Consider the following 23,924-nt stretch of genomic DNA (forward strand, 5'->3'; position numbering starts at 1 on the left):
ATACATCACGTATTAACCGAGCTCGTGGGAAAAAGTTTAATTGCAACTAATAACTGCTCATTAAATCTACTGTTGTAACATCACACACTCGTTTTGTTTATTAGTTGTCACACACACACACACACACACACACACACACACACACACGACGTGTTTGTTTGCTTTAACCTTCCAGGTTTGAACAGTTAAATATAACCGAGCTGTCACAGCGGAAACCTTTCCAACTCTCACTCCTGACTCTCGTCTCCAGCTCACACACTAACTCAGCTTCTTTAGTCTCTTCTACATTTGAGCCACTTTGAAAATGCAGAGAAGCAATTAACTGCTCATTGCTTTCTAATGCTGAATTAACGGCACCAAAGTTTAATTCATTATTATTTAATGAATGCATTCCTTTATTTGGAAAGATTAGTTTTAAAGTTAGTTTTACTTTATATCACTTTAATTTTTTAAACTTCAAATTTTTTCAATTTACAATTAACTAATTATATACTTATAACAACGTATTATTATTGTCTATAATATTTATAATAATAGTTTTTTATAATGTTCATGGACACATTTGCTATTTATATAGTTTATGCCAAAATAAAATAAAATAATATAAAGTTCATTCCACTGCTAGATTAATTGTAATAATTGTAATAATTGACGAATGTGAACTCCAGTAAAAAAGACAGCAGCAGGTGCAAAAGACAACACAGATCAAATCTGACAGATAAATATTAAACTTTTTGTGTTCTTTGCCCTACACTAAGACTGCCAGGCACTCACGTCCTGTTAACTCTCATAAATCCTCCTCTAACACTGGAGCAGGTGCACACCACAGCAAAGCCCCCAGTCCAGACCATAACCAGGTTCAGTCCGACCTCAGACCTGCAGGAGCCTCTGCGTGTGACGGAAACGCTGCGTCCCTGGCAGACAACACTCAGGGCGTAAGGTACAGAAAGTTCTCCACTCCTCCGGTTCCTCCTCCACCTTCAATGGGCGTGGCTGTTGGAGCCTGTAGAGCAGCAGTGACGTGACTGTGCTTGTTGTCCGTCACCGGTAAGTAAAGGCGACATGTCGAGCACGGTCGAGTATGACTGCGTGGTGATCGGGGCCGGGGTGCAGGGCTCCTTCACGGCCTACCGGCTGGCGGAGAACAACCAGAGGACTCTTCTGCTGGAGCAGGTGTGTGTCACACACTCAACTCAGTGCTGGGAGATCAGCTGTTTACAAGCACCGTCAGCAGACTGCAGAGCCAGGTTCACTTCACATGATCCAACTGTGCAAGCATGAATTTAACTGACCAGAGTCCGGGGGGGGGGGGCTCTGATTCATTATAATACATATTTATTACATGAACCTACATTTGTTATTTTTTATTTAATTTGTGTGTAACTGCTTAGATGTAAAACATCACTTTTAAAAACTGTTGTGGATTTTTTTCATTAACTTTTATTTATTTGTGTGTGTGTGTGTGTGTGTGTGTGTGTGTGTGTTTTTGACAGTTGACATGATTGGATTTGGGTGTGTTTTTGGGTTGTGTGTTTACATGGTGACATGTTTTAATAATAGTCTGTGGTATAAAATAATAATAATAATAATAATAACATTAATAATTATAGTATAATAAGGATTTTGTGAACATATTGACATAGTAAAGTGTATGTATGTACATACAGCAGAAAAATAAACATTTTATATTAATAACCACTTATACTCATAGTAAGGGGCACGCAGAGGGGCCCCCAGCCCGACCCCAAGTAACCCTGCGTGGGCCCCTGACTGGGGGCAGAAAAGGGGTTTCTAACACAGTGTGACCACTTCCTGCAGGAGCACCGACTCTCCCGCTCTCTGTGTTGTGTATCTACTCGTTATTAACCGGTCGTTAGCTGGAGGTGACTTTGGTTAGTAACAGTAACCATGCAGACACAGTACGAACCACAAGCGTTTTCCTCAGGATTATGTAATTCTGCAGGTGCTGTTTAAAGCCTCCTCATTACAGTTTGCTTTAGTGCATCTAATAATCAACTAATTTGTGGTTAATGAAACCACCTGCCCTCACTGATGCAGTTAACTGCTGTAACAACTCATCATTAACAGACAACTTGAACTTGTGTGTGTGCGGCATTACTGGAGTGTGTTCATTATGAGATACATACAAAACATTTTCCTGGCTTTTTTTTTGTTATTGTTGTTGATGTGAACTTTATGACGTGTGGAACCGGGGGACACTTAAATTGGTGGGACGCAACCGTGGCAGCAAGAACCAATCAGCGGCGCCCGTCCTCATGTTTCCTGACAACAGATAAAGAGACCAGACTGAATACAAACACTACAGGGTCCAGCAGTAAGACCATGTTTTGACCTGGTCACATCGCTCTCTGGCAGCTGGAGACGCTCTGCTGCCGCTCCAGCTGGCGTGAAGATGTCAACAGAACTCCTGAGCGGGAATCTCCCTCACAGCTTCACACATCAGGTCTTTTTCTTTAATGAAAATCGTCTTTGTCTTTACAACAACACTCGTTTCTCTTGTTAAGTTTCTATCACTTCTTCCTGCTTCAGTCTTCCTTCTGCTAATACTCCCTGTTCCAGAAATACAGATACACCATAAAGATCAGATGGCTGCTGATGCTGAAGTCCAGTCATTAAAATGAATAATGACTGTTAGCAAATGGATCACCAATAAAACTGCAACTGTGTTTTCAGTGGCTTGAAAATGAAAAAATATATTATCTGCAAAACGGCTCTAACCACTATTGGAAAAGTAGAAGAAGAAATAGACTGTTTGAAGATGCTTTACTTCTGTAACACTGTGAAGACGTGGCGAAGCTGTGGCCCGACCATGATGCAATGCAAGTTACATCCACTGGACATCTGGTGAGAAGCCGTCTGAGAAGAGCGGCGACTGTTGGGATGAGTTGGGCTGCGTCTCTGGGCTGTATTTGAAGGAGCCTTTCGAAATGGGACGCTGCCATCGCTCTGTTTCCTCCCGGCTGTGTAATCAATATTTTTTTTCCTGTTATTACCACGGAGACCAGTCTGACTTCCCAGCTAGACGTAAAAGCTACACCTGGGCTCAACACGTACAGGGTTTGAATATAAATGGTGCACTAGTCACACTTTCGAGCTGGTTGTAATTATCAGTTACATGTCTACATACTTTTGGCCAAATCAAAAAAAAAAAAGGTATTTAATTTTAACCAGGTGACATCATGTTCCTGTTTTCCAGTTCGTCCTGCCCCACACCCGAGGGAGCTCCCACGGCCAGACCCGCATCATCCGCAAGGCCTACGAGCAGGACTTCTACACCCACATGATGGAGGAGTGCTACGAGCTGTGGGCTCAGCTGGAGAGGGAGGCAGGTGTGCGACTGTACAGGTGAGCAGTCGGCAGAAGCACACGGGGGGGGGGGGGGACATTAAATAGAACACACTGTAAGGAGAGCTTCACCAGAACACGGAGATTTGTCACATTCGAGGTGTTGTGCGTGCGGCACAAGAGCAGCAACTCAATCCACGGGAGCCATAAATGCATGATTTTCTCATCACCTCCAGCATCACTGAATCACCACTTGACAGCTCCCATGTGTCCCCACCCTCCCCCCACAAAAAAAACTGTTAAACCTCTGATATTCATGCGCGGAGGAATCTGTGTTTACAAATATGACAGCGGCATCAAACTGCGCGCACGCTTCCAGCAGCACAGCGAGTTTCCTGGTCGTATTACCTCCGAGCCGCCCCTGTTTGTTTCTCAGCACCAGCCAGAGGAATAACACCGATTCATTATTCACGTCTCGGGGGCAACAGATCATGATACCGAGCCGCGCCCACATCTGTGTTCCGTAGAAACACAGTGCGCCTCCCCGTCCCAGTGCGCCCATCCATAACTCATGACTGATGGGTCCACGTCTGGAAGCCACCTGTGCCCTTGAGCTGGCAAAAATAAAAACTAAAAGTCTGCATCACAATGAGAAATGTCCGGAGCCAGGCTGGTGAGAGCAGATGAAACCATCGTAAAAGGCCTGGAGCTAAAACGTAACCACCAACACCATACATGACAACATGAGCACATCCACCAGCTGACCCAGTGCCACCAATCACCCACTCCGATAGGTGTCATATTTACAACCTTACACACACACCTGCACTGCTTTTCCTTCCTCCAGTCGTAAACACACACCGGCACGCCGGGCGACATAGTCATTAAATCTTCTAATGGACGGCTGAAGCCTTCAGCTCATGGCGTCTGCGCCTCATGGCGACTGACAGATGTTGGAGCAGCCTTTAGGAAACACTGCTGGCAAAGAGTCAGCCATCGATCAAACAGGTTACTGAATTACACCCCGAGTTTCACAACCGCTCACGACGGCTTTACTGTCCACTGGACGTTTGGCTTCCAGTCAGATGTCACAGTTAAGATCATGTTGAAGGTCCCATCCTGCACGCTGTCAAGTGTTGATCCATAAGAAGATATATATCTGGTTTAAAGAACCAAAAACCATCTCAGTGTAGTTTCACATCTCCTCTCGCAGGCTTATCTGAGGCCAATCAGAAGAGAGGCTCAGAGCCTCCTCTCTTCTGATTGGCTCACTGACCTGTTGTTAATAGAGCTCCAGAGAGAAGCCTGAGAGAGGAGATGTGAAACTACACTGAGACAGTTTTTGATTCTTAAAAGCACAAGTATATCTTCTTATGGATCAACACTTCAAATAAAACACAGAAGAAGAAGAAAATATGGAGCTTTAAATCATGTCCGTCCTCCATCTTTCAGAACAACATCCTGTATGCCATTGCAGGTCAGTATTCAACCCCTTTACACACTCTTTGTTCCTTATAAAGTCACAAAAATAGATGGCAGTTTGACAATGAGGCGCTGCTCTGGTGGAAGTAAAGTAAAATAAATCCACGGTTTTCCTGACGGAGCACACTGAAACGATTTCTGTTAGAACAGGACAGTTGGTCTCACCGAGCTGAGTCAGCCGGGTGAGGACAGTCTGGTTGGCCGCTGTGTTCTCGGCACTTCAGGAGGTTGTTGCAGTTGGTGTGTATGAGACAGATGGATGCTTCTGTAACACGCGTCGCTTCTGGTCAGCACCCACAGGTTGGATAAGGATTTATGCGTGAAACCAAAATTTTTGGTCAGTTTTTTCAGCAGAACTGGTGAAGAAGCAGAACTACAGAGTGAAATCCAAGTGCCACTTCAGCAGCAGTGAGTGGGTGCTCTGCCCTAAGATTGTTTTTCCTCTTTCATCTCTTTGAGTGTCCTCTCATACACAAGTAAGGCATCGCAGACCAGCTGGGCTGGTGCACATGAATACGTGAGTGATGCTGCTGGTGCTTCCGGGTTGAGAAGTCCTAATTTGTCAGAATAGCTTCGCAGTTATTTGGAAATGCCACGATGGAAACGTGCATGAACGAATGTGTCAGGAGAGGCTTGATCTAAAATCAGCATGAGAAACACAAGTTTGGATTCTACAGTTAATAAGCTTAGTAAGGAATTTTTTTGCATCATAAACAGGTTGTTATTCCCTCCCAAAACAAGCTGGAGTGTTTTCTGATTTGTCAACCCTCAACATTCCAGTCTCCGAGCGCACCTGCTATTCTGGTTTCTTAAGTTGCAGCAGTGGGAAGTGCATAGGATAGATCCAGTAGCATGACTGGTATCCTCGCTCTGACACAGCTGCATCAGTCACAGTGACAAATGCAGGAAATGGCTGGTGCAGAGCAGCACATCCTGTGAACACACGGCGACACAAATCTGCAGCCAGAGGCAGATGGCGCGGCTTTTTAACAGTTAATTAGTGCAATGGTGGTACAAATGAATAATAAAAATATAGCTCGGTGAAGCAGTTTACATGACTGCATCAATCCAAAGCCACTTCAGTCATAATTCTACTGCATCTACAGCAGCATTTGCTTTGTAATCCTTCCAACCATTCGCTGTCTCTTATTATATCTGGGGGTCACATTGCTTTGTAATAAAAAGAATAAAACATGAACTGCTGTTTTTTTATTTCTTCAAACTGCAGAGGAGGCTGTGATGCACAGGATTAATGAGCTCTGTTAATCTAAAATACCTGATTTGAATAAACCTCCCACTTGTTTGCTCCTCTCCTCCCACTTGTGCACCCGTGCACTGGCTGAAATAAAAGTCAGAGGAGCAAAGGGAAACTCAAGGTCAGGAAAAGACCAAACAGTCAAAGTGCTGCTTGCAAGAGTCGTTGTTCTGCCACAAAAATCGAGCCCTGAGAGTGTACAGCCATGCTCGTGGTGACAGGCGATGGAAATTTCAAAGACCACGAACGACTGAACCAAACTGCATGGCAGTCCATGTAACAGGTGTCAAGATATTTCGCTCTGAACCAGAGGAAAAAGTCAGCAGATCTCCAAAGTCATCAGGACTCATCATCTGGGCACAATGAATGTAGATCTTGTAGATGTTACAATATTTCACGCACCAGTCAAAGCCTGCAGGATTCATCGTCTGGTGACAATGAACGCTGGTACAAAACTGCACGGCAATCAATCCCAACAGTTTTTGAGATATTTCAGTCGGATAAAAGTGGCAGACTGACCTCACTTCAGTGGTTAAGAAGTTTGGTTAAGGGGAAACTACAGTTTCTTACAACTTGGGTCACATTTTTATAGCTCACCAAAGTAGTTGCTGAGATTTCAGAGCGCAACAAAAGCAGATAAAGGTTAGGGAAAGATGATCTTGTTAAAAGAGACCAGGTAGAAGACGAGATGCAAGACAAGACAAGTGAGAGACATTATCCAGGATGGAGTCAAATGCGTCGTAAACTCAACCAGCTACCCTCACGTCAAGAGGACGAGATCTCACAACTGCTACTGTTGCATTCATCCTTATCTAAACTTTTCTAAAGATGCGTATACGTTAATGCATTAATATTGTGTTTTCCACCCACTTGACCAGGTGAGGAAAGTTTTACCTTGTTTGAATGTTTGCCAGGCTCTATCTTTGGAGGGAAAACATATGGGAAACAAGCAAGGATTAAAAAAGATATAACTTATGCAGTATGTTATTCGTACTCTGAATCCTCAACATGAATAACTCTCTGGACGTATGAGCTGATGTGTCTCTGTGAAGGCAGATTTGATTTTTTTCTTCATTCCGCCAGCACCTCGCTGTCCTGTGTCAAGTTTAATAGTTTTTTTCAAGGGTGCATAGGAAGGCAGCGGGGGGTTTGTGAGGAGAAACCTGTTGTGTTGATGACCCTGAGTCGATCCACCCAGCTGCATGAAGACAATACTGAACAACAGCTCTATTCAACACAGTGCTGCATTTTCACTCCACTATCAACAGCTGCGTTCAGGTTGTTCACAAGAGTACAATACATGTAATTTCACCGCAGAGAAGTCAAGACAGAGATTACTATACTGGAGCGTTAACAAACCGCCAAATCCATGATGTCATATTTTTTTGGAAAATCTCCCGGGGCATTCTGGCACAGTGGCGCCATGCTGCTGCTCTTCAGGTACAAACTGAAGCTTCAGAAACATGTTGTTTCAAGGTCAGGAAGGGAAACAACAAGGTGAACAGGAAACTACTACTGATTCTGAACTCAAGGTTCCTTATTAGCTTTTATTGGAGCTTTCAACCTGATGATTATCTGATGACATGGCCTTCGTCATGATTTTTCAAGTGTGATTACATAACCTTTTTAAAAAGATAACATTTCAACACTGACATGATGACACAACATTTTTAATGTGCAATCACTGATGACAACTTTGAATTGTGGTTGAAAGCTGCGTAAAAGCTAGTAAGTGACATTTGTGTTGAAATGCTTTTGTTCCACAAGGCCTGAAAGAACCAGAAGTCAAATGATTACCAAACTATTTTGTGGGGGGGCTGAATAGGTCATTTCTGGTCTTCACCTCCACTGATTTCCCCCCTCAGACAAACAGGACTCCTGGTGATGGGACCGGAGAACAGCCAGAATTACCAGCTGTTTAAAACCACCCTGGAGAGGAACAAGGTTCCCACGGTGGTCCTGACCCGTGACAACTTCAGCCAGCACATCCCCAACTTCAACCTGGCCGAGGGAGATGGAGCGGTGGTGGACATAACTGCTGGCGTTCTGTATGCTGACCGCGCACTCAAGACCGTACAGGTACTGCATAGATATCATTGGTAGATTGAACGATGTGGTCCACATAGGATATGATGTGTTAGAAATCCCCAAATCCAAGTTGTGAGTGAAGTCTAATCGAGACTAATCATGGAGGTAGGGCTGGGCCATATGATGATTATGTCAAACTTTTTACTTTGTCGCTTTTCTGATTTTATATTCGGCAATGTGATTGTGTTCCAAGCGATTAAACCAATTCGTGGCATTACCTTTGGTCGCCATCGATGTTGCGCTCACCACTATCTGGTAGTCGTGACTGTTGAAGACCCATTCACAAGGCGAGGCGAGTGTCTGCGCCATCGTTTCCAGACTACAGGTCCAGACTGCAACACTAAACACTTTTCAAACTTAAAAACGGGTCACACCAGCAGGGTTTCCAAAAGTCTCCGGTTCCAGAAATTGAAAGCTACTGGAGAAGTGTGGCCGCCCATAAAGCTAAAACGAGTTTCCCCAATGGTTGATGCTCTTTCAAAACAATTCGGCGCAAACCAGCAGTGTTGCCACCTCAGCTCCTTTATCACTAGATTAACCGACTTTCTCAGGCCCCTTAAGCTTAGACTTAAACTAAAACTAAAAGTGTGACTGTAGCCTAGAGGCTCAGAGTTTTAGCTCGAGTCTTCCATTTCGCCAGCTTTGCTTTGAGTGACCACGGACTAACGTTAGTCTGACGATGTGGAACACGAGGTAGTAATTTTTTAAACGGGGACATTTCACAAATGAACGCATTGGGGAAAGTATTAACTGAATTAACCGACATGAGCAAGATTAATCACGTTAGCGGCTCTTAATGTCAGTTTTGATACCGTTTTTGTCGATTGCCTTACATGGAGGTCTATAAAGTTCATTCACCTCAAACAATCTGTGTCTTAAAGTTTTCAAGGATTTTTCAAGGTCTCTCTTGTCTTGGTTAGTATGAAATGCTCAATATCTGTCATCTCTCACATGCTAAAATGTGTGGTCCTTTAAAAGGTGCATTTCAAAGCATTAATAGAAAATTACCCAGTATGTCACTGAAAAGAAAATTTCAATAAAACATAAATTGATGTCTGCTCCAGGGTTCATGACGGAGAGTCTGTGTGTTGATGGAAATCTGTGTAAAGCTGGAGACAATTCTCCTGTAGCAAAAACCTTTGAGAGCATGTGGAAGTAACGAGAGATAAAAGGAGCAAAACACTTTCTGATTTCATATGTGAGAAGCAGATAGAAAACCGGGCTGAAAAATACCCAGATGTGGATAATTGAACATATTTCATGGCCTTTGTTTTAATCTAATAATAGCTCACAGCAGGGATATCTTCAGCAATAAATTCACATTACTGGACTCTGTCAGCACTGACAAAAAGCACTGGAGGAGAACAGACTCATCCGTGGCTGCCAGGTCAAGCACAAAACACTGCTTTGTTGTTTCAATGAGGTGCCACTTTCAATTGACTGGACAGATGTTCAGCCGCTTTTCTTTTTTCTTTTTTTTTTGTGAAGCAGCAGTCAATTAGAAATTAAAGCTTGTGGTGATAGATGTGTAATAGATCAGTAGATTATTGCTTTGTGCATTGTCACGCAACGGCTCTTTAAAAGCCTCTTGCCTTTAATATTATGTCATAATAAACGTCGCAATTGATCTGTCTTGTTACATTATCTCAGAGTGGCAGGTTTCTTAATGTCTTTTTCTACTCTCTGTTCTCTCGCTCTCTTTGAAATCCGTGAAAACTCTGCTGATTTTCTTTCACGGTTGCACACAGGGCCAACTCAGGTGTGTCTGGGGCCCTAAACTGTTTGATGACCAGACGCCAACGCTGTTGATCCGGTCGTTGCGGTGATGTAGGCTAGCTAAACTGATTACATTGTGACACAAAAGCATAATTCACCCGAGGGTAAAGAGGGAACTGTAAATCAGCACAGTCACTGATTTCACTTTGAGCTACTGACGGAACATCAGCGGCTTCAGAACAGCGCTGATCTTACAAGCACCGCAACAGAATACCACCGAGACGAAGCGGCTGAAAAATGAAGCCCACATGGAAGTGCCAAAAACTGCAGTTCCTCTAATGGCCACTTGAGGCTGAGTCCAAAAGTGTTAACGTTAAAGTGCCCAACTTTACACCACGAATAGATACAGATATGTTGTGACTAAATTCTTAAAAACAAAATATGTCAATTAATACTTCTTTAGGAGTGACTGCTGATCAACGGTTATATTTGAAGCACTTACTAACATTTACGTTCATGCCATTTAAAATGTGTTCATTTTCATTAACGCATGTTCTGTCGGTCTCTTCTCCCAGGGGCAGTTTCAGAAGTTGGGTGGGATCATAAAAGACAAAGAGAAGGTAATGGACATCAAGCCCGGCCCGGTTGTGACAGTGTCAACCTCTGCCGGTGTTTATCGAACCAAGAGACTGGTGATCACGGCCGGACCCTGGGCTAATAGACTGCTGAGCCACACTGGCTTACAGCTGCCACTGGAGGTACCTCAAACGTTCTCATCATATGCACCGTTCTGTTTTATAAAAGTCATCCATTGTGAATCTGCAGAGACACCGTCCCCTCCACCAATATTTAGACCAGTCAATGAAAAGAACGGCAAAGGAGAGGGATTATCAAGCATTAAGCTTGGTCGATTTTGGATATGTTTGAATATCCAAACATATTCAAACATATGGAGAGATCTTTGATGAAGTTGATGAAAACGCAGAAACACACCCTAACTCGCCACGTTATGGAAAGTCATAATCATTTCTTGAATCCACACCAAAATTTAATTTGTTCTCCTCTGATCCATGACTCATCCCTCCTCCAAGTTTGGAGGAGATAATAAACTTAGATAAATATGGTAGACATCATTCTTATTCTTATTATTACCTCCACCAAGGGGGTCATGATAACACCTGGGTCTGTTTTTTTGGTGCAGATTCCAGGAATTTTTTTTAATCACTTTCCTGTACATTGACAGATTTGAGGGCAGTTTTGGACATTTTCATCAATTTGTCAGGGAGTAAAGTTTGGATCTTGATGTAAAAAGATCACGTTTATAGTCTTGAGATCTATGAGTTTGTACAGTTTGATGGGACTGTTTGGCCTTGGCAGAGTTATGCACTCTCTGCCGCTCTGGTTGTTTATTTAGTGTCTTACATCGTCATATTCATATTGCTTTGGATTACGAGTAATTTCCCGAGCAAACTGAAGTGAAGTCTTCACCCCATGTGGACTCTCTTAAAGTCGGCAGAAAGTCTGCTTCAGGCCCCTTGTGGATTTTAATGAACTGTGGATTTGTACAGCCCTCAGCACTCGCTGACCGCCCGGGATTGAGCCTGTTTAAAGTCTGCGAGCGTGGTAGAGCCTGAACATTTGGATTCGGCTATAGTCAGGCAAGGCAAGTCTTTTCCATCTTACAATATGCCATACATTCTGAAAAGAGAAGGTGATGGAGAAACAAGCAGACAGCTGTTAGAGTGGAGAGCTGGAGCTGATATTGGAGTTGCATTATTCAGGCTTGCAGCGAGCTGTGGGGGGGCCTGGGGAATGCCATGCCTGTGTGAACGGATAGAAAAGCACAGACTCCGAGTTCATTGGCTCGTCGGAGTACTTCAGTCTGAATTTTTATGGTGACTGGGAACGAGTGCACGGCCGGTTAGTTCATTACACTGAAAGCTCCTGAACAATGTGTCCTTATTATGGCCCACCGTCAGACAGACGTCGTCTGCACGGTCATGTGTACGTTTCGTTAAATCCTAATTCCCACCTCGCTGCTGCAGAGCTGCTTTGTAATTGCACTTTATGAGCAGAAAAAAAAACAGAGAAGGTAGAGTTATGCATTTTGTTTGTATTTTAAGAATAGGGGTTTAGTGAAAGCTGCCATTTCTGTTTCAGTGTGTATTCATTCAGGAGTCTCGTACTGATCTATTCACTGTATTGATTAATGAAACTGCATCATCATATCTGAGGCTGCCCACGCTCAACAACTTCTACCAAGATCACCAGGACAACAGTTCACTCAAGGCATCTGAAAAACCTCTGATCACATTTCAGTTGAATCCGATATTTCGTGTCCCCGATGGTTTCTGTGTCCTCGTGACCTTTCCTCTCGCACCATCCACTTGAACACACGGAAAAGGAAAAAGCAGATTGGCATCAAAATTTACGGAGGGCGGCAAATTAATGCCGTTCAAAGGATGAAGTCTTTGTATTTTTGGACAGGGGTGAATACAAACCATTCTCTCTTGTCATTTGTTTAAATACCTAAAAGGGAAATTTACTTTTGCCTGACAAATCCAGTTAATCCAGCTAATCAAATCCAGAGGATGTCTCCTGGAGTTTTAGTCTTAGAGATTTATGTATTAAACTTTTGAAGTTAAACTACTTGATTTTTCCAACTCAGGCTGTTAAAACCTCATTTAATTGCAGAACAAGTTTGAAACGTGCTGTTGCACAGAATGAGGATTATAGATTTCATCCCCCATCCACTTGCATTGGAAGGACATGAAGAAGGCTACTTCCACACGGGAATCGAACACCGCTCTCCTGTGTCACATTCATCCACCACCACCTCCTGCTGACGTGGACTTTAACTCTATATACTACGTCACCGACACTTTCCCCTTTGCTCCTGTCGTAATTACTACGGCCACTAGGAGTCGCTTAGCAACAAAACGTAACTATGGGTCATAACAACTTGCCTCAAGTTGCATCAAAACTGAAGTGTGGTCGGTCATTAGGTCTTAAGTAAGATCCAGGTCTCTGGGGGCGTCATTGTTTTTTCTCCACTGTAGGTGGTGAAGATCAACGTGTGCTACTGGAAGGAGAAGGTTCCCGGATCATACGACGTGAAGCGGCGCTTTCCCTGTTTCCTGCTCACCGAGGGCGAGGAGGCCGACGAACACATCTACGGCCTCCCGTCCAACGAGTACCCGGGTCTGGTGAAGGTACGTCACAGGAACTGGATCGTTCAGTCCGACTACACATCACAGAAACTCTAGATTCTGCACATACTCCTCCAACATTCATGGTAATTATTTAAAAAAGGAGGATATATGATCATTAATTTTTTTAAGATGCTCTCATTTATCTATCAATTGGCTTCATTTTTCAGCATTAGTATTTAAACTAGTGCTGCCTGTGCACAGATGCAAATACAGCTTTTCATTATACAAAGGCACATGCACTCACTGGAGCACTGCTCATCACATGATGTGGTTTATTATACAATAATTTCGATATATGCAGAAATATATATTTATGAACATTATATTGGACATAAACATTGTTGTTTCAAAGCCATTCTTGTGTCGCCTTCTTGGAAAACAAATTCTCTCAAGTACCAGTTTGCAGTGATTTGTTTATTTATATTTGCAGTGAATAATAAAACTAATTAACACAGATTTTGAAATAGATAATCATTAATTTCTCACACCTATAGGAGAGACAGAAAAAGGGGGCTGATTGCTACTTCTCTGAAACGAAAAACACTGCTGCAAAGTCAACTGTAAAATGTGATGTGTCCTACCTCAACATCAGATTAGTTGTGGGAGTTGTGCTGGGTTTGATGGCACATCTTTATTTCGGGGCATTATGGCAGACCAGCGGGAGCTCGCTGCCTAATGGCAGACCACATGCATAGAAGAGAGGGGGGGACAGATGGTGGTGCCACGTCGTATTATTCACTCTGAGACACAGTCACCAGAGCTACTGTATGTCCAATATTTGGACCATTAAACATAATTTGAAAGAAAATGAAGCAGAGAAGGATATTGTAATTACTTATATTGTGTGTCTGTGTGTGTTCCCTTAATCCCTCAGCTCCCTCGCTGTGCCTCTCTGAGTTAGACTGTATTAAAGCAGCTTTCAGAGTTTGCTGTGTGTACATATCTCTACGTTAAACTTCACCCGATATATTCTAAAAGTAAACCCAGTGAGTTCTGCAGAAACGCACAGGAAACAGTCGACTCTTTAGTCTTTATCTTCTTACTCAACTGTGTTGTTAGACAACACAACGTCTATCGTCGTGGCTATGCAGACGACACTCAGCTGTATATTCGTGTGAACCCAGATTATTACTGTTGTATTAATAACTTGATTACATGCAAGCAAAACAAATTTTTATACATAAAAACATTGATTATTACGAATATTTCCAACTACTTCCTGTTTGAATAATTATACAGATACAGCGAGTAACTTCTTTGTTTTCTGTCATTGCACAGATGTTGAGGTAGGTACTGATGTTTTTATTTCAATGCTCCTCATTGCACATCAGCTGTAAAACTGTCAACACAAGACGGATTATGGATTTGGGACTGCTGAATGCTAAAGTAAAGAGCGCACTGGCACCTGCTTCTTTGAATAGAAATGGGTTTGCATTGGACCTGAGGACGTCCACGCTTTCCCTGTTTTGACTTGTTGTCATTCAGATGATGGTGATGTAAGTAAACAAGACAGGAATTACACAAAGACCTGAGATTAGTGAATACAACATTAATAGAGGCAGAATTTGCTGTACGCTATAAGTCTGTGAAAATAAAACTATTGAAAATCACCAAATACCAACATATACACCATGAAAAATACAGTGAGTGCTCCTATTCATTTATGCATGGTAGGCTTGGGCTGATATTCAATAGTATCAAATATCGCACCAATATCGACTATCACTATATTTTCTACCATATGCAATATTTTTCATAATTTTTTTATTTATTTATTTTATTTATTTTTTTGGTAGTTTTGCACAGTCTTCCTGCTGCCGAATCAGATCCTCATTTCACCTCATTGCTTACTGCAACGCTGCATCAAGATACTACAAGGAGCTATTTCTAAGTTTTGCTATTGCTACATAGCTAGCGTTAGCATTAACTGCTGTGCACTTACTACTGTGGAGGTTACATGTTCAGCATCAAACTTCCTTCCTTTACTCACCAACTGCCGTCTGCAGAGATGGCAAGCAACGACAACGTTAACTCCTGTCTCTATCTTTTCTTCTACTGAAGTTAGCACGCTAACAAGCTAGCCACAGCCCGTCTTGTCCGACTTTCCGATAGAGACAACCACCACCACCTGCCCCCAGCAAGAGACCGCCTTCAGCTGCAGAGAAAACTTACGACCAGCCCCTTTAAATTTTGGATGTCACCCAAACCTAACGCAGGGTTGCCGAGCTTTAGTGCTTCATATTGAAATAATATTGATGATGTCATACTGTCCATAGATATGCTACCACATGGGCAGCGAGACAGACCCGGACCAGAGAGACAAGCAGACAGACAGGTCTGACATCGACATCCTCCAGCGCTACGTCGCCCGCTGTTTACCGGGCCTGATCCCTGAACCTGCCGTGGTGGAGAGCTGCATGTATACGGTTAAGTATCGACACTGAACATCACGCTGTTCTTAATCCATCAAAGTGCTGAGATTTAAGCTTCAGAACGTAAAGGAATCCGATGTTATCCACCGGTCATCGAGAAATATCAGGAAAGTCAACACATCTGTCACTGGCAACACTCACGTACATTTATTTAAAGGGGATTCGAAGGGATCTAAACAGCATTTTACTCATTTTGCAGGAGACTAAACTCTCATCTTGTTTATGAAGGATAGGATTACAGGAATTATATTAAAACTGAAAATATGTTGTAGGCTTAAGCAATTATCCCTCCAAGTGTTTTGTGCAGAAAGAACACACGTGCATTTGCTCCCTTATCACTCCAGAGGTAACACAGGATTTATTCCTCCTTTTTAAGATTGATTAATAATTACAACTTTATTTCTTTGATCAGAAACAGCAGGAGTTTCCCATAGACTTAACAAATCTCACTTTGATTCAAAATGACAACCCTGCCTCCCTGAAGATTACATTACAATTTAACTGCAACAGCAAATACGTTTTGTTGGATTTTAATGATTGAAGCTGCACATTTATTAAAAAGGCAACAGATTTCAAAAGGGAGATGGATGACAGGAATACAAAACACAGGACACACGATACCAGAGTCAGTCCCATCTGCTGTTACATTCAGCCAACAAAACACTTTGGTTGAGGTAAAGAAAAGATGTTTTTTGTTAAATGTAAATAAACATATTGTGTCATTGTGAACTTTTTCTTTATTCAATCAGACCAGGATGTTTCTCTAACCTGAACCAAAGAGCCGTGAGAGTCTGAACAGAACCATAAAACAGTTTAATAAAGCTGGAGTCACTACAAGAGCAGGATCAGATATTTTTAATATATATAGCGTTTCCTACAAAACATATTTACTGTTGCAGTTTAATTGTATGGAAACATAATTTCTAGGAGACGGTGGTTGCACTCAATCCTAAACATCACCATATCACATCTACAAATATATATTGATGCGTAAAAATCATTCGATAGTTGTGTTAAATATACACAAATAATGAATACGTTTGGCTCTTTAATACCTGTATATGCTGAATAGTTTACATGTCACATTTTTCCCCAGCCCCTCTCTGACAGATATCAAAGTTACCACGAACTAACGACATTTGTCATGCAAAGTTTCCGTATGTACTCAAAAAATACTAAAATAACATTCGTGCTCCCCAGAGGACGGACCCCAGTTTAACCCCACCTCTGCCAAGACTCACAATAGCTACATTTTCAGTGTGTTTGCTCATATTGCAATAAACATTGAAGCTTCTCTGAGCCACAGGTGTTAGATTTTGTTTAAAGCATGCAGAACTGTGTGTGTGTGTGTGTGTGTGTGTGTGTGTGTGTGTGTGTGTGTGTGTGTGTGTGTGTGTGTGTTGCAGGGATGGGGGATTGTGCAGCTGCTCTGCCCTCCAGCAACACTAGCTGCTTTTACCACGATCACATACTGAAGCTGTAGGAAAACATAATATCTGTGACCTTGTCCAATGCCACTGAAAATCCTGACAGTCATGCTCTTTTCTCACTTAACAGGAAGCGTGGTGCACCATCACCACTGATTCTCAAAAGAGGGCAGAGTGCTCGATTACACGTGTCTCTACACTTCTTCTTGTTAAATTTCGCGTTCTGTCAGAGGTCGTTATGTTTTCTACGACGGACTCTTTTCATGCAGTTAAACACATTTTAAAACACATTTTCCTCAAAGACACAATGACAGGCGCAGCTCCAGAGGCCACACGGCCGCATGGAGGGAGTACGTATCCTTGTCAAGTGCTTCCAAGGACAGACAGCAGCTGCTCAGTTCACTATTCGTGTCTCCATATAGTGGAATGAGGAGGCGAGAGAGAGAAGGACACTCTGGACTGAGGCTGCGTCCACACCAATACATTTTAGTTTTAAAGCGGCATTTTCAAACTGAAAACAAGCGTTTTAGTTGCATATCAGAAATAATCTCCGTCCAGACTAACACACCTGAAAATGCATATCACATGACCATTCAGGCATACAGGGTATGGGTGTAAACAGGAAGTGGATTGTCGACTCTGCAGTTGGTTAGTTTCAGAAAACACTACGAACGAGGAACAACAGAGACAGTTGTAGCGTTAAGATGCAGAACTGAACTGAGCAACAGCTGCTAGCAGAGACAACAAGGTCAGATCCACTCAGGAGGCGAACGTGGGTGTCTTTGCATCGTTTTTTGCTCGTCCAGAGTAAAACGCCACAGCAGAGTTTTCAAACTACAACGGGGAAAGCGTTTGCAAAAGTCTCACTTTAAGAAAGGAAACTCCGGAGTAGCGTGGACACCAGGAATAAACGTAGCAAAAGTGATGTGTTTTAAATTTTGGACTTTGCTCATGTTCGTGTTTTGTTGTTGTTTTCGCAGCTAACACCTGACCGTCATTTCGTGCTGGACCGTCACCCCAACCACAGTAACATAGTGATCGGAGCAGGATTCTCAGGTACAACACAAACCAAATGATGTGTGTTAATGTGATAATGGAGACGCTGCACAGACATGGAAACCAGACTAAGACCCTACAACAGTGTTAGCTCCTCTGTGAAGCTGTGCTTAGGTCTAGTGGTGCTTTGTGCTAAATGCTAATATGTTTACAATGGCAAAGTCAACATGCAAACATGCAAAGTATTGGACAAATTAAAGTTTGACTACATGATGGTGTCGGTTGAAAAGTCAGAGGATCATTTAAGTCAGTGCAGTACTTCTTGTTACGAAGCTGCTGCCAACAGTAGAGTTTATTTGTTTCTCTGATTTGTACAGACATGTGAAGGGCACTACTGATAATGATCAGGTTTTACAGAGAGCATTTACAATAATGGAAGCAGCCAAGTAACTAGACGGTTAGTAGCAGCTGATCCTGGCAGACTGAAAGTGTAGGAATGAGTAAATGTAATAAAATCTCTTGAAGAACCTTTGGCATTCAAACAGGAGGAATCTGCCTCCAGTTTATTTCATAATCCAAAAGAGGGCAACATCTCATCCTCCCGCTTTGGAAGGAAGGAAGAAGAACATTACTCACGGTGTCAGAGTCGACCCGTGAGGAGCGTCGGCAAACATAAAACCAATATTTCAGTCTGAGCCAAAGTGGTAGACAAGCCAAACAGATGACCGGCGTTGGCTTCTCCACCGCCAACAAGGTTAAAAAAATAAATTTAAAAAAAAGTAAACGACAATACATTTAGAAAGAAGAATGAAGAAGAAGCTGCAACAGCAATTCAGTCACTGAAAGGAGGGGGCTGAAAAAATACAGTGGCTGCAGCACAATTAACGATATCTGACATAGACAGGCCCATTTTAATTTGTCCCAATAGTCGTTGAGATATTTCAGCGTCGACTTTTAACACCTGCACTGAACGTCTGTCTCGTCTTTACAATCATTTATTCAAAATGCCATCAAGAGAGTCGCCGGAAAAAACAGCACCACAAAAACGGTGTCTGCGCTCTGAGGCCGGTGGAGTCAAGTAGAAAATGTCGGTGTCAAAATGAAAATGTCAAAATCTCGATAAGACAAAAGAGCAGGAAGCTCCTCGTGCAGCAGATGTGAGCCGACGAGTGCCAGCACAAAAACAGCTGCAGCAGCCAAATGAATCAGCATCACTTGTTCCCCCTCATCCAGGAGGAGCACGGAGCCAAGTGGCCCAGTGCTCAGTGTGCAGCACAGAGGAGTGTCTGAAGAGCTGTGTGTGTGTGTGTGTGTGTGTGTGTGTGTGTGTGTGTGTGTGTGTGTGTGTGTGTGTGTGTGTGAGTGAGAGTAGCTTGTACATAAAAAGCTCCAGAGGTGCAGCACATGTTTGTGACCGTGTGGGTCAGAGGAAGGAGATCACAGAGTCTGAGGAGGATTTATTGAACAGGAAAAACAAAATGGAGTCCAGCAGCTGTCAACATCAGGTGCAGACAGAATCAGAACCTTATGTGGAGCTGGCTTCACCTGTTGACTTGATAAAGTCAGGACCAGTTTTTAATCAAACACTGTTCTCACTCATAAACCAGTTCCACTTGTTTCTGCTCAGCCGTCTTTGTGTTCTTTCAGCTCCTGCCTGGAAAATAAGGTCAGATTTCACTTTTCAACCATGACTAAAGCATGACTTCATACCAGTCCTGACCAATCAGAAGGAGTGTATAGTGAAGCCATCACATGACCTTCAAATACAAACCAGTTAATCAGAAAGTGAACACAAACATTACCAACTATACCCAGAGACAATCTGCTCCCTCAAACTCCCTGCAGGTATTAAACAGAGAACGCTTCAGCTTGATTAACAGAAAGGAAAAGATAATAACATAAGCAGTAAGTAGAACAGAATTAAACAGCTCCACAATACATCCTAACTCCTCATTGTCACACTTTATCTAAGGTGCTTAGTGAGACAATTTATATCGATTCGAGCTGATAAATCAGTGTAATTAGCTTGTTAGCTTATTTGCTACTGCTGCCTCTTAACACTGAAGGAGAAAAGACTGTTTGTTAATATCGTGTGCACCATCACCACCAGCGCACTTTGGCTATAGCTAGTCACCCCGTCAAAAGATCCCAGGATTATGCCCCCCCCCTCCCCCCTTCGCTTGACGCGGTCACGTCCACACAAAGATACAAACAGCCGGAAGTCAAGTTAGCTTCCAGAGATAACAGCCTGCTGCCGCCACAAGAGGGCAGTGAACTACGAGATGGATACAAACAGACGAGATCAGCCGCTTCATGGGTCAGGAGAGAGATATCGCTTCCACTTCTGCATCGTTCTACCTGATGTCCCCGGTCCTGACCTCACACCTCTGCTCCGGAGACTTGTTGTGTGTGAAAATATCAGGAGATCAAACCAGAGCGAAGCTCCTCACCTTCATCTGTGCAGGATTTTCTGCTTCGCCATGATTGGCCGATTACATAATTGCATGTAAAGCAGGTGTTGAGGTGCGATCGGCCATGACTAATGTGCTCACAGTTGGACACGTTAAACTCCACATGTAACAGGGACATAGATCCTTAACTTTTAATAAGTTCTTGTCCATTGTGAGAGAGGTGGGAGAGCACCTCTCCTCTCTTCATGCAGTCATGTCCTTTACCTAATTACATCTGAAATTAATATCCTGCTCACAATCCTCTACTTGCAGAGCAGCAGGATAACGAGACTAAAAGTCTAAAAGACCCGCAATACGAAATGTTGAACAAATGAATTACATACTAATGATCTTGAGAGCCTTGTGGGTAGTGAATGACTTTCTCTCCAAATGCACAAGTGCAACATTTTGCTAAGTGAGGCCATTTTGGTGAATGGAGGATGCTGCTTAGCCATGAAACCCTCGCGCTGGCCCGATTTCCCGCCAGGAGACTCTGCTGGGTTCTGCTCTTCCTTGCGTTTGCATCTGGTGTCAAAGACAATGACTGAAATGAAGAATGAATGAAAAGGGGTTTTAACGAATGTGCAGTCTGCTTCCTCCTCTGCCCTGTGTTGATGCTGGATGTGAGGCAGAACGTGCACACACGTGCGTGTGCAAGAGACAAACAAAACTGTGCTATCTAGCTCAAAGCAGTGCTAAATGCTAACAGGAGCATGCTAACAAGAGCCCAATGAGAAAGCTAACACACAGCTGTTTACCATGTTTACTATATTGGTTTAGTACAGAAGCTGAGAGAGGCCAAACTCGTATTAAAAAATATCTTTTATCCCGTTTTGTCAAAACAACAAAGCCATAATCAGGAGAAAACTATTTTTGTCATCCCGAGATAACGAGACAATTTACCTCGTTATCTGGACATAACAAAGCTTGTTTTCTCATTATAATTACACTGTTAATCAGCGATCAGAAGCCAGTATGAACAACATCTAGTGCTGTATGAAGGTGCAGATTATCTGACTGCGCGTTTCTCCTGATAATATCTCCTTATCTCTGGATAACCATCTTTTATTTTTATTTTTTTAATATTTGCAAGTACGGCCTTTCTCGGCTTCCGTAGTTTAGCATGGCAAGAATTTTGTAAGGCACAAACAAAGTATAAGACGTTTTGAGATGTTGATTTGAAACAACTTAATGAAAACTCAACAGACCAGCAGAGATGGTGGGATTCATCCTCTGGGGACCATGAACGTCTTTACCAAACCTCAGGGATATCCATCCTAGCTGAAATATTTCAAGTCAATTAATTAAAATCCTCCCCCAACACTGCATCTGTTTAATTAGTGGGTTAGTTAGCCGTGTTCCTAGTGCTAATTAATATGCGTGCTGTATGTTCTCACTCTGCAGCAGCAGTGAAGAAGCTCAGAGACATATTGGAGACGTTCACAGGGCCTATCCATAATACAGCAAAAAATAAAAAGTGTGTTGCCTTCCTCCTCCTCCTTCACTACGTGCATTCGTCATCAAAGCCCAACACAAGTGCTTTAAAGCAAGTGCTGGGGGGTTGCCATGGCTACAAAGTCACCCTGTGGGCCTGGCCATCTATTGAGGTTTTCCATTCTTTTTCTCTGGCAAGATGAAAATTCACGTGGCCAAACTGTCAGAGCCGAGCTTTTATGACTTCAAAGCCGAGCGGAATCCAGGGGAGCTGCGAGACCTTTGTCAGATGGCAGTGAGCTGCATTCCTCAAGCCCTGTTGACATTCACAATTTGCCTCTCAGACCTTAGCAACAAGAAAACTCGGGCTGCCGCATTTTGGCAATAGACGCTCTCTGGTCTCACTCCTGGGCCCGAGCACATGAAACCATTATGCAAAGAAAGGACAAATCTCCCTTATTTAGCTTTTGGTCCCAGTTCACTAAAGTGAAGAGATGCTCAGTGACAGGCATCGCAACAGCTTTGCTCCTCTTTTATGTATTCATTCGTGTGGGGCTTGAACCCATCGCCTGACTCAGACAAAGGCCCAGAGACGCAGAGATATTTATAGGCAAACTACAAGGTGCAGGGACTCGCTCACATTAGGACACTGATTCACCTGACACCGTTTGTTGACCTGTGTACGTATTTTATTTACTGATATGACTTCTCTTCTCCAGGTCACGGCTTCAAGTTTGGACCAATCATTGGGAAGCTTCTGTGTGAACTCAGCCTGGGAGAAGTGCCTTCCTACGACCTTTCACCTTTCCGAATCACACGCTTCCAGGCGAAGACCAAATCAGCTCTATAGAGCTTTATAGAACTGGAGCATCAAGAAGTTTTATGTAATTGTAACGAACATATGATTTGACATTGTTGTGGTGATTTAGAACAATCACACAATATGTTTTGTCTCCTGTTTTATTTGATGTTGCCAATTCCACATGGCGTGATCAGCTGTGCAGCACTTAAAGGTCCCATATAAGCTAAAGCTCTCTGTCCATGTGTAGTGTGATTATAGATCAGGTCTAGCTTCTATATTAATACTGTGAAAGTATCAAAGCCTCAGTCCACAGAGAAATGCACACAGCCTGTATTCAGAAACTGAGCCTTAAAACCAGCCGTCAGGACTTCTGGAACTTTGTGATGTCACAACGAAATATATCTTCTTATGGATCAACTTCAAATAAAACACAGGAAATGTGTAAAATATGGAGCTTTAAGCATTATGAAACTTGTCAGTATGTTTATATGCACTTATGTAACCAGGTTACAGTCTGCAGCTTTCTGCAGTCATCTGATTTCTCAAGGGAATAGTTTGACATTTTGGGAAAGCCAAGAGTGAACCTCTCTAATTTCCGTACACTAAATGTGAAGCTACAGCCAGGGGACGATTAGCTTAGCTTAGCATAAAGACTAGAAGCACAGGGAAACAGCTAGCTTGTCTGTGTGTCCGCCAGCACTTTTACAATTTTTTAACACATCTTGTATGTATAATTCAATAATTAATGGGAAAACAGAAGTGACAGAAGTTTTCTTCGTTTTCGCCACAGAACATTTATCATTTATCAGCAGGGTGAAAGGAGAGGTCATTTCATGCAGCAGCAGAAACTCGTCTGAATAAAACCAAAACAGAGGAGCTTCTGGAAATGTAAATGAGTGGGTATATTTCACACAGTCTTACAAACTATTGCACATCAGCTTAATAAAACATCCATGCCTTCTCTATAGTGCCTTCCCTCTGAGTGCGTGAAAATACCTCAGAGCGACCTTTCCTGTGTTCATGTACACGTGCAGAAATACTCAAGTGGACACATATTCTTAAAAGCCGCATTTCAAGTGATCACTATTCCTCAATATTGCTTTAATACTGCGCATTTCACTCGAATTGTACGGATTTATATGAATGAAAGAAGAAAACAAGTCTTGTGTTTTTCAAAGCAACAAGAGCTTTATGTTTTTCACCAGCAATAAACTTAATTTTGAGCTGAGAACCATCAATGACAACAAGATTCTGACAATGTTGTGCAATTGTAAAATCACCCATCTGTGACAAATGGTAATAAAAAAAAACGCTTATTGTCTTA

The 23,924-nt window shown here is 42.7% G+C and overlaps 1 protein-coding gene across 1 annotated transcript; it reads left to right on the forward strand.

Annotated features, from left to right (window-relative positions):
* Positions 1-657: 657 nt before the first annotated feature.
* pipox (pipecolic acid oxidase) lies at positions 658-23,924 on the forward strand. The gene is made up of 8 exons (XM_056374861.1): positions 658-1,173; positions 3,218-3,366; positions 7,909-8,122; positions 10,423-10,605; positions 12,907-13,059; positions 15,336-15,485; positions 17,899-17,974; positions 22,518-23,924. The coding sequence occupies exons 1-8, from the start codon at positions 1,063-1,065 to the stop codon at positions 22,646-22,648; spliced, it is 1,167 nt and encodes a 388-aa protein (XP_056230836.1). The 5' UTR covers positions 658-1,062; the 3' UTR covers positions 22,649-23,924.

Source organism: Seriola aureovittata, chromosome 4, assembly GCF_021018895.1.
Source record: "Seriola aureovittata isolate HTS-2021-v1 ecotype China chromosome 4, ASM2101889v1, whole genome shotgun sequence".
Classification (NCBI taxonomy): Eukaryota; Metazoa; Chordata; class Actinopteri; order Carangiformes; family Carangidae; genus Seriola; species Seriola aureovittata.